Genomic DNA, 14,191 nt, shown 5'->3' on the forward strand with positions numbered 1-14,191 from the left:
AATTTTGAAATGTTTCAACAAAAGTCAACCACATTAACAAATATGCAAAAACTGAATCCAAACACAACAATACAGTAGATAATAATAACAATAACAATAAAAATATATAGAAACAATGGAAAATGTTTTTTTTGAGTCATTAAATGTGTTTGTTTTTTTTTTTGTACATATGTGTGTGTGTGTGTGTGTGTGCGTGTGTGTTGTCGTAATTTGTGCAATTTTCTGACATTTTGTGTATTTTCGTTGATGATTGTATTTTTCCTCTCATTGTGTGTGTTCTTTGTTTTCTGTTTTTTTTGGGAGTCATTTTTTGTTTTGTGTATATTCAACTTTTTTTCCCTCATTTTTGTGTTTTCTTGTTGTCGTTTTGAATATTCTTAATCATTATGTATTTTTGTTTCCGTAAGAGTAATTACTTTTTAAATTTTGTTGTGATTTTGTCTTGTTTTTAGTGTATTTTTCCTCTCATTTTGTGTGTATTGCAAAACATTTTCTGCATTTTTGTTGTCCTATTTTGTTTACGGAGTAATTTTGTGTATTTCTGTGGTCTTTTTGTAAATTGTTCAGTCATTGTTTGTATTTTGTCGCTGTTGTGTGTGGTTTTGGAATATTTTTGTTGTCGTTTAACAACAGATTTGGAATAATTAAATAAACAGTTTCAATTTATTTGGAAAATAAATTTAAAATGCGTTGCTTCATTTCTAGAATAGAAAATGGAAAATTTTGCCAAAACCAAAATTTAGTTGTACTAATCATTTTTTACTTTTATCCTTAATTTTTAAGCCAAAATTAATTGGAAAAAAAGTCAAGAAATTAAAAAACACTTTCCTGACCTAAAATCGAATTCTGTAATAAAATTCAAAACATATCAAATAAATGCATAACGGCCTGACTATGAATATCACAAGTTACTTAAATCAGTGTTAAACGTTTGATTGATGAACACAAATATTGTCTTAATATATTTTTTTCCCTATTATTTCTATTACCTTTTTCCAACAGTTTTATACAAATCAATTACATGTAAACAATTTTTACATGTATGAATGTAAACAGAAAAAAAAAAAAAAAAACAAAGCAAAAAATCCTGCCCACGTCTTAATATTTTAAACAAAATCAGGTAAAATATCATTTAAAATGTAGTTTCTTTTCAAAGGAAGACAAACAGTTTCTCATTTAACGTCTGCCTAATTAATTTAATCTCATTTTTTTATCTTAAAAAAATAAACATTGTTCAAATAAAGTAATTGCAATTTAATTTAATACACTATACAGTAATTGCACATATTGAAAAGTAATATACCTAAGTTTACTCACTCCTAAACATATGTTGATGTGTGTGTGTGTGTGTGTGTGTGTCTTACAGCAGCAGCTAAAAACGTGGAAAAGACATAGAATCAAAGACGGATCATCTGAAGCAAACATGTTAAAAACAATCTGCCACTTCCTGTTTGGAGGAGCGGAGAATGGGAGCCAAGGAGGAACTGAGGAAGAGGAAGAGGAAGAGGAAGGCTGGCACGTTGTCACTCATCAAGGTTAGTCTATGAACTATAATCTATGTGGAGAATATGAATTAGTTTCTGAGTAAATCTGTTCACAGAGACATGAATACATGAAATAAAGCTGGAAAAAACATGACTTTTAAATAACTCCAGTGTTTGTGTCACAGAAGCAGAATTAGCAGAAAATCCAGATGTTGTGCATCAAAGAGAAGCTCCTCTAAACCTGGACACTGACAGGTAACATGTGAACACAACTGGAGAACAATATTCATTTTCTAACTTCAATCATTAAACCAGGGGTTCTCAACCTTGGGGTCAGGACTCCGTTTGGGGTCGCGAGACACTGGGATGAGGTTACCAGATAATGATAATAATAATAGTAATATTACTAAACGTTCCTGGATAACAGTGGATATTATTCAGATAAATAAATAAATGTGTGTATCACAGATTCATAGAACAATTGACCATCATTTTACTGACTTTATGGATGGACCCCAAAAATCTCTCCCCTTTATTCCCCCTTATAGATGGTCCTGTCTCCACATGACTGAACAGGTTGAGAACCACTGCGTTAAACTAATGAACCAACATTGAATTCCTTCTCTATTATAATGACTTTACAGCGTATTAAAGGCACGGTCCTCTACTCTAAGCAGCAGCAGCAGCAGCACATCTGCCCAGCTGTTATTCTCCCAGCCTAAAGCTACTGCAGAGATAGCTCAGCTAACATGTGTTCAGAAGGCCAAAGCCTGGGCTCATCGACACCACGAGTCCCGGAACGCCTTCCAGCGCCAAAACCGTGTGCGTGGAGGAGTCCAAACGCAGCTTTTCTACGTGCAGCAGCCGAGCCATCGTCACCACTGACACTAAACATCCCTAAACATTAAACCTGACACACAATCAGACCAAACAAGAGAAACGTCATTGATTTCTGCTTTAATCTTTAGATGAGATCGACAGCACTTATACCTATTTTTTTGGACATTTTGCAACTTGTTTTTTTCAGACTTTAGCTACGTTTTGCCAATAAATATCTCTTTTTTTTCCTATTTTCTGTCCATTTTTGCAAGTCCTTTTTGACACTTTTTATTCAATTTTTGTCCTTTCTTAAAACATTTTTGGCCACTTTTCATCCAAATAAGCTAAATTTTGTCAAAAAAATACTAGCTATATTTTTTCCCAATGTTTTGCCTCTTTTTGTTCCACATTTTTTCCTTTTTCACCATTATTTTGCCCATTTAAGCTACCCTTTGCCATTACATACCACCTGGTTTCTCTTTATTTTCCTTATTTTTGCCACTCTTGACTGCTTTTGGCCCATTTTAGTTACTTTAAACTATTTTCTTGCCACGTTTTTGCCACTTTTGGACCTTTTTTGGCCACATGTTACCATGTCTGCTTCCAGTAGCGGACCGGACCAGCCCACCAGGACAATGCCCGGCATGCTAGATGGATGATAAATATCCTTGATTTTGTGACCAATTTTTTTAAATATAATTTGGGGAAATTTTGTGGAGTAATTTGAGGAAAATTACAGGATTTTAGAAAAACAGAGTTTTTTCAACAATTTAAATTTGTGTAAAAAAATTTATGTTATTTAAACAAAGGAACAATACAAGCCCCTAAACATGAGATATGATATATCTACATTTCTACAATTTGGTAATTTACACAATATTTATTGTTTTGCTGTGATTTCTACTTTCTCCTGCGGGCTGAAATAGACGCTCTATAGGGCCGGATTTTGTCTCCAGACCTTGAGTTGGACAAATATGACGTACTATAAACATTTAGCACTTATTTACTGTTCATTAAAGTACTAAAATATATACTTTTGTCAACTTTTCACATGTTCTGTTAACTGTGTATTGTTGTTGTTACACTAAACATCCACTAGGGGGCAGCTAAAGGTTCCTTTAATGAGTTTTCTCATTAACTTCCTCATATTTCTCAGACATCATTAGGGTTAGTGAGAAAAACAAACCTTTTATTGTGTTACTGCTTCTCTCTAGTTTTCACAAACACTGACTGAAAGATCTTTATTTATTGTTGAGAAATGTCTGGTTTGATTGAAGTCATGTTACTGATAGAAGGAGCTCTTTTTTAGTGAATTGTTTTTGATAAAATGTTATTTTCTGATTTAAAATTCACATGTAATAAAGATTATTTGTACTCAAAAAAGTCATGCATTATTAATTCACCATTTTTATTTTGAAATAAAATCATTATTGTGACATTGTATTTTTCAGCTTTTCCATCATCAAAGACTTACAACACTGAGTAGTGAACTCATGACGTCAGTATATGACAAACCTGTGCATGACGCAGGATTTAGACCATGATCAGCAGATTTTATCACAGGGGGCCAAAATGTTTTTATTGTATCAGATCTGAGGAATGTATTATCAACATTCGTGTCAATATTTAAAACAATTACCAAACTGAGCATTAATTCAGGAAAGAATAAAGAGTTTTTTGTGTTTTTGAAGTCATTTTGTTTGTTGTTTTCATTGTTTTTGTGTATTTTTGTTGTCATTTTGTATAATTTTATCTCATTTATTTATTTATTTTTTTCAGATTTATTTTTGTTATTGTTTTGTGTTTTTGAATTCATTTTTATGTGTTTGTTGATCATTTGTAAAATTTTACCTCATCTATTGTGTTTTTGGAGTCATTTTATGTGTTATTGTTAGTATTTTGTATAATTTTATCTCATTTATTATATTTTTGGAGTAATCTTTATGTGTTCATGTTGATATTTTTGTATAATTTAACAAATTTATTGCATTTTTGGAGTTATCTTTGGTATTTCTGTTGTTTTGGAGTCATTTTTGTGTGTTTTTGTTAATATTTTGTATAATTTTATCTCCTTCACTGTGTTTTCAGAGTTTTTTTTGTTATTGCTTTATGTTTTTGGAGTCAGTTTTTTGTTTTGTTAATATTTTTGTATAATTTTATTTCATATATTATGTTTTTGGAGTTATTTTTGTTGGATTTGAAGTCATTTTCAATTCAATTCAACTTTATTTATATAGCTCAAAATACAACAAAGTCGTCTCAAAGCGCTGAACAAAATATAAAGTCCATAGTAAAAAAAGAAGAAAGAAACCAACAAGATTTTGTGTGTTTTAATTTCTTATTTTGTGTTTTTGGAGTCACTATAGACTGAAGTCATCTTTGTGAATTTATGCTGTTATTTTGTATATCTTTTAATTTATGCAAGGGTTTTTTTTTTTTTTTTTTTTTTTTGTATTTGTCTGTCACTTTGAGTGTTTTTTGATACATTTTTTGCATTTATTTTGGGGGTCACACAAAATTAGGCCAAGGGCCACAAGGGGCTCCCTGGCTGCTAGTTTTCCATGTCTGATTTAGAGCAATTATAAATGATTTGATTCCAAATGGATAACAAAGCACTCCCTATTTGCACAATGTGATGAAATGGAATGAACAAAGTGTAGACTTTAGTCTGCATTCAAGTGAAAACATGCTTTAGGACAAATATACAAAGACTTGACCTTGTTGTTTGAGTCTCTTTGTTGGTGACATTGAAGGCTAACAGTGACATGCTGATTGTCATTATCTGGAGCTACGTGCACCTGTGTTGTGTTCAGGTCATGCTGTTCTTTGTGTGCACTCTGCTGTTAACATGGTTGTTTCTGATGAAATCAAACTCACCAGTAATAATAACTCTGCCTTCAGCTACGAGAGCTTTGGTGATTCCTTTCATTTCACTGACGTCTCATCGCCTGATCGTTTTATCAACGACTTGATCAAAGGAAATGGTGAGAAAATAGAGTATAATATGTTATTTATGGTGATGCAATAATAGTTTTGCATTTACTCGACACTTGAGTTTAAAAAAATGAAAGAATTTATGTGAACCATACCAAAATATATTGATATTTTCATAAACTAATAAGAACTAAACTATAATTTCATCACATGGGGTGAAATGCAATCATCACTGTGAGATCAGGTGGTCTAAAGCAGGGGTTCTCAACTGGTCTCACCCTGGGACCTACATTTTACCACGGCTTTGTTTTTTTCTTTAGAATTCAACCAATCAAATTTAGTTTTTCAAAAATAACTGTTGAAAACACACATATATAATCTTTTTTAAAACATAAATCTACATGTTTTCCTGTGCGACATGCATTTCACAGCATGCCTGTCAAAAGAAAAAAAAAAATTTCAAAATAAAAGACAAGTCCAACATGAGGGGCACTAAGTATTTATTTTTGACCAGCGGTCTGTGACCCACCCAATGCAGGTCCACGACCCACGAGTTGAGAATCGCTGGTCTAACGCGTTGATCACATCAAATCTGTAACAAACATTAACACCATTCAGTATCAGGTTGATAGATAATAGATCATAAACTCTATGCTTTATATTTTGTCGTGATTTAAAACTAGACTATGACTGAAATAGTTCTGATTACATTTTTAATAAAACTATAACTAAAACTAAATCGGTCCATTCTTTCTGTAAAAAGCAAAACTTATCAACTTTTTTCCAACTAAACTAAAGTTAGAGATTATCATTAATGTTTTTAACAAATGAAACTGTGTTTTTATGAATAGTTTTAACTGGTTGACTGTGTTGCCTTTGATCTGTACTTAATGTATGTAATAATTTGAAAACTGTAATTATGTACCTTTTATTACTTCCACCAAGGAGGTAATATTTTTACTGGTGTTTATTTGTTTTGTTTATTGGCAGGAAAGATTTTAAAGGATTTTGACAAAATGTTGACCAAAGATAAACTTTCAACAGATCCCGACAGACTTAGATTTTCATTTTGAATATTAATTTAGAAAAATGTAAATCTGATGTCCACATCAAATAAACAATAGATAAAATAAATGAAAACAACAAGTTGAAAGATTTTATTGACGTTGGGATTGAGGAACCTTGAAATGTTCTCCCTAAACATTTCACTTTGTTACAGATGTGGTGCATTTGAAGCAGCTGGTTCCTCAAAGTTCTCCTGAACTCAGAGAGAATGAGAAGAACTCTTGGTCTTCTCCACCGCTACTGTTTTACCTTCTACCCTCTATCTTTTCTTTGGGCGTGACCGTTGCTTTAGTTCTCCACATTTTCCTGGATCAAAGCTTGGTATGTAACTCCATAAAGTCATATACAGTATATATATATATATATGTGTATGTATAAGTTAAACCTGAATCAGAAATGCTCAGCAGCTGTTTTGCAGGTGTTGGTAACAGGTGTGTTGGTGTCTGATCATGAGCGTTGCACAGCAGTGGGTCAGCAGGTGTTTAGTGATGGAGGATCCAGTGTAGATGCAGCTGTGGCCAGCATGCTGTGTGTGGGCGTGGTCCACCCACATGCTACAGGTGTGGGCGGGTACGTACAGTAACTCACTCACTGATCATATCAGTGATATCAACCATTATTTAGCTCCACCCGTGCTCATTTTTTATTCACTAGTGTGTGAGTAGACTTTACTAGTGAAGCAAAAGGTGTTACTAGTTAGCATCATGTGCTAATAAGGAGGCGGGGGAAAGTAAATTCAGGTTTTCCATTGGCTTTCGAAAATATAACCCATCAGGGTCCTGAATTTGGGTCTAAACCCTCCTACTTTATACTAGTACCATTAGACAAGTGGTTCTCAACCTTTTCAAAATAAAGGTTCCAGAGATCAGGGACCCCCACTGTAGCTGAAGGTGGTTGAACACAGACATGAACATTGAAGAACAGTCATGTGGAGACAGGACCATCTATAAGGGGGAATAAAGGGGAGAGATTTTTGGGGTCCATCCATAAAGTCAGTAAAATGATGGTCAATTGTTCTATGAATCTGTGATAACCACATTTATTTATTCATAATATCCACTGTTATTCAGGAACGTTTATTATTTGCACCTAGTATATAGTCATCTTAAATATGTTTTAATCAGAAATAAAATGGGTTAAAAGTGACCAAAAATGATAGAAAAGCTGGTGAAATGGGATTTTAAAAACCACAGAAATTGGTTAAAAGTGGCTAATTAGAGTGGCCAAAAACATACAGAAAAAGTGTTTAAAGTATGTTAATAATGGAACAATTAGTTTCAACTGGCAAATAATGGGCCTGACAAATTGTGAATGTGGTTAAATTGGCAAAAATAAGTATGAAATATGGTGAAAAAAGGTCAACATATGCAACCTTAGGTGGGAAAAGTGGTGGAAAAGGTTTATAAGTGAAGAAAATGTCTTGAAAGTGGAAAAATGTGCAGAAAAGACATTGAAATGTGATGAGATGAAGTGGCAGAAATGGGAGTAATGCAGCAAAATGTATTAAAAGAAGCAAAAATACGGCAAGAAAAAGTGATGGAAATAGGTTAAAATGTGGCAAGTTTGGTGTAGTTTCAGAAGACCAAATGTAAATGAGGTGGGAGGGATTAGAACCAAATCCAGGACCCTGATTGGTTGCAATACTTTCAAAAGCCAACATCAAGACTGAATTGGCTTTCCCCGCCCCCTTATTACCATATGATGCTTACCAATGACACCTTTTACTTTACGAGTAAAGTCATGCACTAGTAGATTAAAACTAGGTACACGTATTCCAAAATGAAGCACTAGTAGAGCTCATTTATGCTCAAACGTATTTCCATAGTCACACTCAGAGACAAACGACACTCATGTGTTTCTTCAAAGAGGGGGGGTGATGCTGGTCCGTGATATACGCAGGAATCAAACCAAGGTGATTGACTTTCAGGGATCTGCACCCAAAGCGTTGATGGAAAAGATGCAGAAAAGAAATGCATCCGAGCTTGAGGTAAAAATATAGAAAAGTAAAGACTACAGATTATGTTTAATGTTCATTATTTCCATTCTTCATTTCAGGCTGGTTTACAAGTAGCAGTTCCTGGTTTGCTCATGGGCTTGTACCATGCTCACAGACTGTACGGACGGTGAGAACGTTGGGGTCATTCCTGGTCATCTCAAGAAAGTCTGGCAAACTACAATGGCCTCATGTAAAAGATATTCAATATCTGGGAGTGGTGAAATAACCCAAAGATGGGGTCAAAAATAAAAATGACTTGGTTGCATAACAGAAAATACTTCTATATCCCAAGAAACATTCATCGTTATACTATAAATTAAAACAGATCCTTTTTTTGTTTCATTCCCACACACAGTTATGGGCCAATGAAAATAGTTTAAAAAAAAAACAAAAACTTTATTTTTTTACAGATTTCAAAAGCGTGTCACCCAAAAAACAATCTATATATATGACTAATCATTAGTGATGTGAAGCTGATCAAATTACAGGGAGCTGAGACAAATGCTACGTTGTTTACTGAAGACCCAAACATGTTCCAGACCCAAACACACTCACTTTTTTCCAATTTTGTGGAGCGGGCATGTCCACCAGATTCGATGTATAGCAGATTTTTGTGTATATTCTGATAGAGTAAGTGGAGCTGTATTACTGTACCAAATTTCAGTTTCCTATTGGGTGTAATTTTTGAGATATTGGAAGCTGAAAATGGAAGAAAAATGAGGACAAGCAAAAATCATAACTAAAGCAAACTAAAAATTAACAGTGTGACTATTGAATTATTAAGGAACAATTGGGATAAATTTCATGATTTTTGACACCAAAGTGTGTGGAATGTGCTGATAATGAAAAGTCTACTGATTTCCTTTAAAAACACACCACAGACTCTCATGGGAGGACGTTGTCAGCAGAGCTGCAGACGTAGCCAGAGAAGGTTTCAGCGTGTCCCACAGTCTGGGTAAACCAAAGCACATTGAACCAAGAGTTTAACACATGTCCTAATCATTGTTCGTCTTCTTCAGCTGCAGCTATAGCCAGGGTCAAAGATCAGCGGCTCTCACAACGGTTCCTGGAGGTTTTCATCCCACGTGGTCAACCTCTGAGTCCTGGGTCCTTTGTGAAGATACCAGCTCTGGCAGGAGTATTACACGCCGGATTGATGCATTTCTACCATGGAAGCATATCGCAGGAGATAGAGGATGAGGTATAACTCCCACTGAGGAGCTCCTGTGAGGTCATTCCAGGTGATTGGAGATTATTCTTCAGGTGCAAGCAAACGGAGGCGTCCTAAGCAGAGAGGACATCAGTAACTACCGCACAGTGGAGGAGACACCGCTGGAAGAACACGATGATGGTAGTAACATGGGCGTCTGACTGTCTATTTTACAAACAAAAATGCATTTTAAACAGTTTTAGATTATTTATGTTGGAATGAAAATGGCCCTGTGTGAAAAAAAGATGGTTGTTAAGCACAGTTTTGTACTAAAAACAAGTATTCATGCCGCATCAGGGCCCTAGCATTCATGCATGTTCATACACTAGTGATATACCTTCTTTGTACACGTTTGCTATATATGTTATTTTATTTTTGACCTCCCCTCCCCCCCAAAAAAAGAAAAATAATAATTAAAATAAATACATTTAAAAAATGACCGTCTGCTAGCAGAAGTATGCCACAAACACAATATTCAATAAACAACTAAAATTAAGTATAACAGTACAAGCAATGGATATGGAGTCATTAGGTTATTGTGAAGAAAAGGAAAGCTTGTATATTATTGCAAGAATATTATAGTTTAAGGGGGATGAAAAGATTGTGTATAACTTACAGTAGGGGCCCAAAATGAGGTGCTACGCCCCTGTGTACAGAGATAAGTTACACCGTTTTTAAAGAAACATCTTTACGATCTTGTTTTCCTCAGAGTTCATAATTCAAGTTCCTCCTCTTTCGTCTGCTGCTGCAGCGTTTATATCAGCACTGAAGCTTTTACAGACCTTTCACCTGAGGGAGAAAAACATCAGACAAAACCAAAGTTCCCACTGGATTACTGAGGTGAATCACTGTGGAGGTGAAGCTGCAGGATGAATTGTGTAAATGGAAGTCATTTTTCTTTCAGACTTTCACAGGATCTGCTGCTGGTTTGGATGGACTTCATTTTAACTCTTCATTCACATTCAGAGAGTTGCTCTCTCACCTTCTGAGGTAAATCACACATGAACATACGACTGGCCTGTTGTCGTGGCGATACAAAGCCGATACCGGATAGGGCTGGTTTTCAACATCACTAGCGGTCAAATCTCATTCCCAAGACCGATAGCGATCAAACCTTGTAGCCTTGAATTGCCTTTGAAACGATGTATCACACGACTATGTTCTGATAACATAGTCGTGTCTCATAGAATGTCCATGTCAAATTACAGCCCGATTCAACGACCATTAACGGAGGAGTAGTCATTTGAAAAATGGGGCCCCCGTGGCATATACACAGTAATGGGCCCCATTGATATATTGATGTGTCAATGATTCGCCACCAACTGTCGCAATATTTGACTCACAAATAAATTAGAAAACGACTTTAATGGAAATTGCGGAAAAAAGAGGGCTGGGCATCAAGGCCCCCATCAAATCTTGCAAGGCATAATCGTAATATACCTTGAATTACCCTTGAAACCATATATATATATCACATGACTGTTCCCAATAAATTTGGAAATTACCGGAAATGGGGGGTGGGCCCCCAGGCCCCATTTCAAAAAAAGGGCTCAGAGCATCTCATCATATTCATTCATACAGTATTCATACCAAACTGCGTTCCGATCTAACGAGAACTAACGTAGGAGTAGTCATTTGATGGGTAATGGGCCCTATTGATATATTGGTACCAACCGTCATAATATTTAAGTCGCCTCTCTGGGCCCCAAATAAAAAATTGGACTCCGAGCGTCGATGCGTACACATTCATAGATTATAGCTGCCAAATTTCAGCTCGATCTGTTCATGAATAACAGAGGAATAGTGATTGTAACTAGTGTACACAACAACAACAACAACAACAAATAGGTGGCGTTTTGAGTCCAGTTGCCCGGTTTAAAAATGAAAAGATTTGGTTGTGTAGAATTGACAAACTTTGTACCTAAATGAAGTTTCTGTTTTTAAAAAATGTTTTGCATTATGAAGGCAAAGTTGTATTAGGATTGAAAAGTGGTTAAACATTAGCGATGAAGTCAAGAACACACTAACACACTATCCTGGACCAAGTCTGCTCGAGACCAGAATGCCAAGACTCTGAACCTCCATGGAGGTTTTATCATTCAGGAGGGTCTTCCTGCTAAACTTTTTTTATTAAATCCACCAATATTTCTTTTGGTTTTTTTTTTCAATTAGGGCTGCTCAATTATAGAAAAAATAATAATCACGATTATTTTAGTCATATTTGAAATCACAATTATTCAAACGATTATTTGTCATCCAAAAAGTTATTTATTTTTTGTACAAATAAAAAAAAATATATATATGTATATTATTTAAACACTAAAATCGCGTATGTTCACTTTTGCACAAAACAAAACACTTGTTGCACGTGATGTGTCTTTGCTCTATGTCTTCATCATCAAACCCAAAGTGTTCCCATAGAAGAGAATTTGACTTGTCACTTGTTTACCAGCATTTCTCCTGCCATGTTTCAATACCATGAGCAACAACTTTCCTCGTGTTGGCCTGCTGGCTAGCTTTGGCTTTGAGAGGGGAGGAGCTTCCATGTGCGTAAATTAAACAACTCAATTAGTATTAATAACATTTGTGTGCCAAGCTTTATTAATTGTAGATGTCCGAAATAGTGGGTTTGTTTTATTCAGCGAATAAAACATGTTAAAAAAATATACTTTTTTTTTTGTTAAATAATCCTTTTTTTCTCAATTATGTTAATATTGTAATCGTTGGGTGTAATAATTGAAATCAAATTGTAATTAATTGAGCAGCCCTACTTTCAATCCATCTTGGACTTCAGTCTTTTCACTCTACTGTCTCTCTTCTCAAAATAAAGAGGCTAAAATGATTCCGGAATTTCTCTGATTGAGCAAATATTAACGGAGTTACGGTCTTTTAAAATAATGTGTTCCAAGATACGTTCAGGGTCCCTGTGAAACCATGACATTATGATGAGTTTCTAAAATCCGGCCGGAGGGTCTGGAAAAAACATGGAGGAAATGTCAGGGTAGAACCGGGCATATGATCACCCTAGGTACCTACTACAACACGATGAAACATTTAAATAAAGAATATTCATATATCAGGTAGAGTAATTGTCCTCTTGTGACGGGTCAGCAGCAGATATGAATTCTTACAGATGCCTTTCCCTCCAAGCAAAGATCAAGCGCTGCAGGTCCTGAACGCATCACGAGTCCATTCTCCATCAGACGCCTCAGTGCAGGAGGAGCAGGAGGGGGGGCAGGTGGTTGTCATGGGATCAGATGACCTCATGGTGTCTGTTGCAAGGTAATTGAGTTCCTGTCTAAACTGTGGCTGTGATCAGCATGCAGGCTCACTATGTGTGGTATGTGCTTCTGGGCGTTGTGACATTCTGATATCTTATCTGTCATCTTTGTGCGTTTGCAGCTCTCTGAGCAGAACATTTGGGAGCAGACTCATAACTCGGTCTGGTATCATCCTGAACAGCCTCCTCCTGGACTTCTCCATTATCAACAACGACACAGAAGCTCCAATGAAACAGGTTCTGTGTCAGTTCAAAGAAGTCACGTTACTTATTCTGAGATTTCAAACCCAATGTGTCCTCTCTGCCGTAGAAAAGGCCCGTGTCATTCCTGATGCCCACACTTTTAATCTCAACTCCACATAAGTGTGTCGTCCAGATGGCGCTGAGCAGTTCAGCGGTGCAGAACTATTTGAGGGCGATCACTCAAGTATGATCGCCCTACGATTCCCTCTTGAAAGACTTTGTATTCAAACAAACTACAGTGTACGTGTTTACATTCTAGATGCTGAACGCTGCCGTGTTGTTTCACAAGAAGAAGAATGACAGTCTGGCCTCAAGGAGACTTTTCAACAGCTGTAAGTATGATCCTATCTTTTTTAAAGCATGTTAAAGTTTCATTTATTAAGACAACTGCTCCTTGGGAAATTTTCTTTGATCTCCTGAGATGTTTCAGCTGACAACAGCCTGTCTTCGTCAGTTGCCTAAATAAATGAAACCTTAACATACTATTCAAGTATAATCTTGCAGAAATTACTACACAGAATACAAAGAAACTTCAAAGGAAACATCAAAGCGGTCAGCAGACGCCTCTGACGAAGACTGGCAGTTGTCAGTCGAAACATGTCAGTAGATCAAAATGGATTTCCTAAAGAACAGTTCTGTATAAAGATAACCTTAACATACTATTCAAAAAGAAGACAAAAAGAATCTTGCTAGGAGCTCTTATATTTTTATTTTTACTTAACTTTTATTTAAACAGGAAGTCTTGTTGAGACTAATAATCTCTTTTTACAAGGGGACTTGGTCAAGTTAGGTAGCAGCAAGCACACAAAGTTGTTACAAGTGAAAAATACATTTTAAGACAAAAAAGGGAAAAGCATTTATTGCTTTAACTTTATATTTCTCCTCTATTTCACCCGTCAGCTGATTTTTCTGAAGACATTAAACAGTTTGGGCACCAACTTGTTAATATGGAAAGAAGATCTTCAGTTTGGGGAATCCTGAGGAATAAAGATGTCTTCAGCATCGTCAAGGGACGTCAGTTGATCGAGTCCCTCATAGTTTTCTTATTCTCATAAACTTTTGTGTAAAATGATCTTCAATGAACAAACTCATGAAGTGAATGTAATGTCTCCAAAATGATGCTTTTCTATTCAGTATTTTTCTGATTAAACATATTATTC

At 35.5% G+C, this 14,191-nt stretch overlaps 1 protein-coding gene across 1 annotated transcript; it reads left to right on the forward strand.

Moving 5' to 3' along the window:
• The first annotated feature begins 5,151 nt into the window (after positions 1 to 5,151).
• Positions 5,152 to 14,086, forward strand: LOC114463431 (glutathione hydrolase 7-like). Its single transcript, XM_028446977.1, has 15 exons — positions 5,152 to 5,287; positions 6,457 to 6,650; positions 6,682 to 6,872; positions 8,169 to 8,289; positions 8,358 to 8,425; positions 9,180 to 9,253; positions 9,318 to 9,499; positions 9,562 to 9,649; positions 10,218 to 10,348; positions 10,413 to 10,498; positions 12,659 to 12,790; positions 12,911 to 13,025; positions 13,099 to 13,215; positions 13,291 to 13,363; positions 13,932 to 14,086. Exons 1-15 carry the CDS (start codon positions 5,152 to 5,154, stop codon positions 14,084 to 14,086), a joined length of 1,863 nt encoding a protein of 620 aa, XP_028302778.1.
• The last annotated feature ends 105 nt before the right edge of the window (positions 14,087 to 14,191 follow it).

Source organism: Gouania willdenowi, chromosome 5 (assembly GCF_900634775.1).
Source record: "Gouania willdenowi chromosome 5, fGouWil2.1, whole genome shotgun sequence".
Classification (NCBI taxonomy): Eukaryota; Metazoa; Chordata; class Actinopteri; order Blenniiformes; family Gobiesocidae; genus Gouania; species Gouania willdenowi.

Coding starts and splice junctions, on each gene's coding strand:
- LOC114463431 (XM_028446977.1), top strand. CDS start 5,152: ATGGTTGTTTCTGATGAAATCAAACTCACCAGTAATAATAACTCTGCC. Junction 9,500..9,561: donor CGCAGGAGATAGAGGATGAG/GTATAACTCCCA, acceptor ATTATTCTTCAG/GTGCAAGCAAACGGAGGCGT. Junction 10,499..12,658: donor TTGCTCTCTCACCTTCTGAG/GTAAATCACACA, acceptor TTTCCCTCCAAG/CAAAGATCAAGCGCTGCAGG.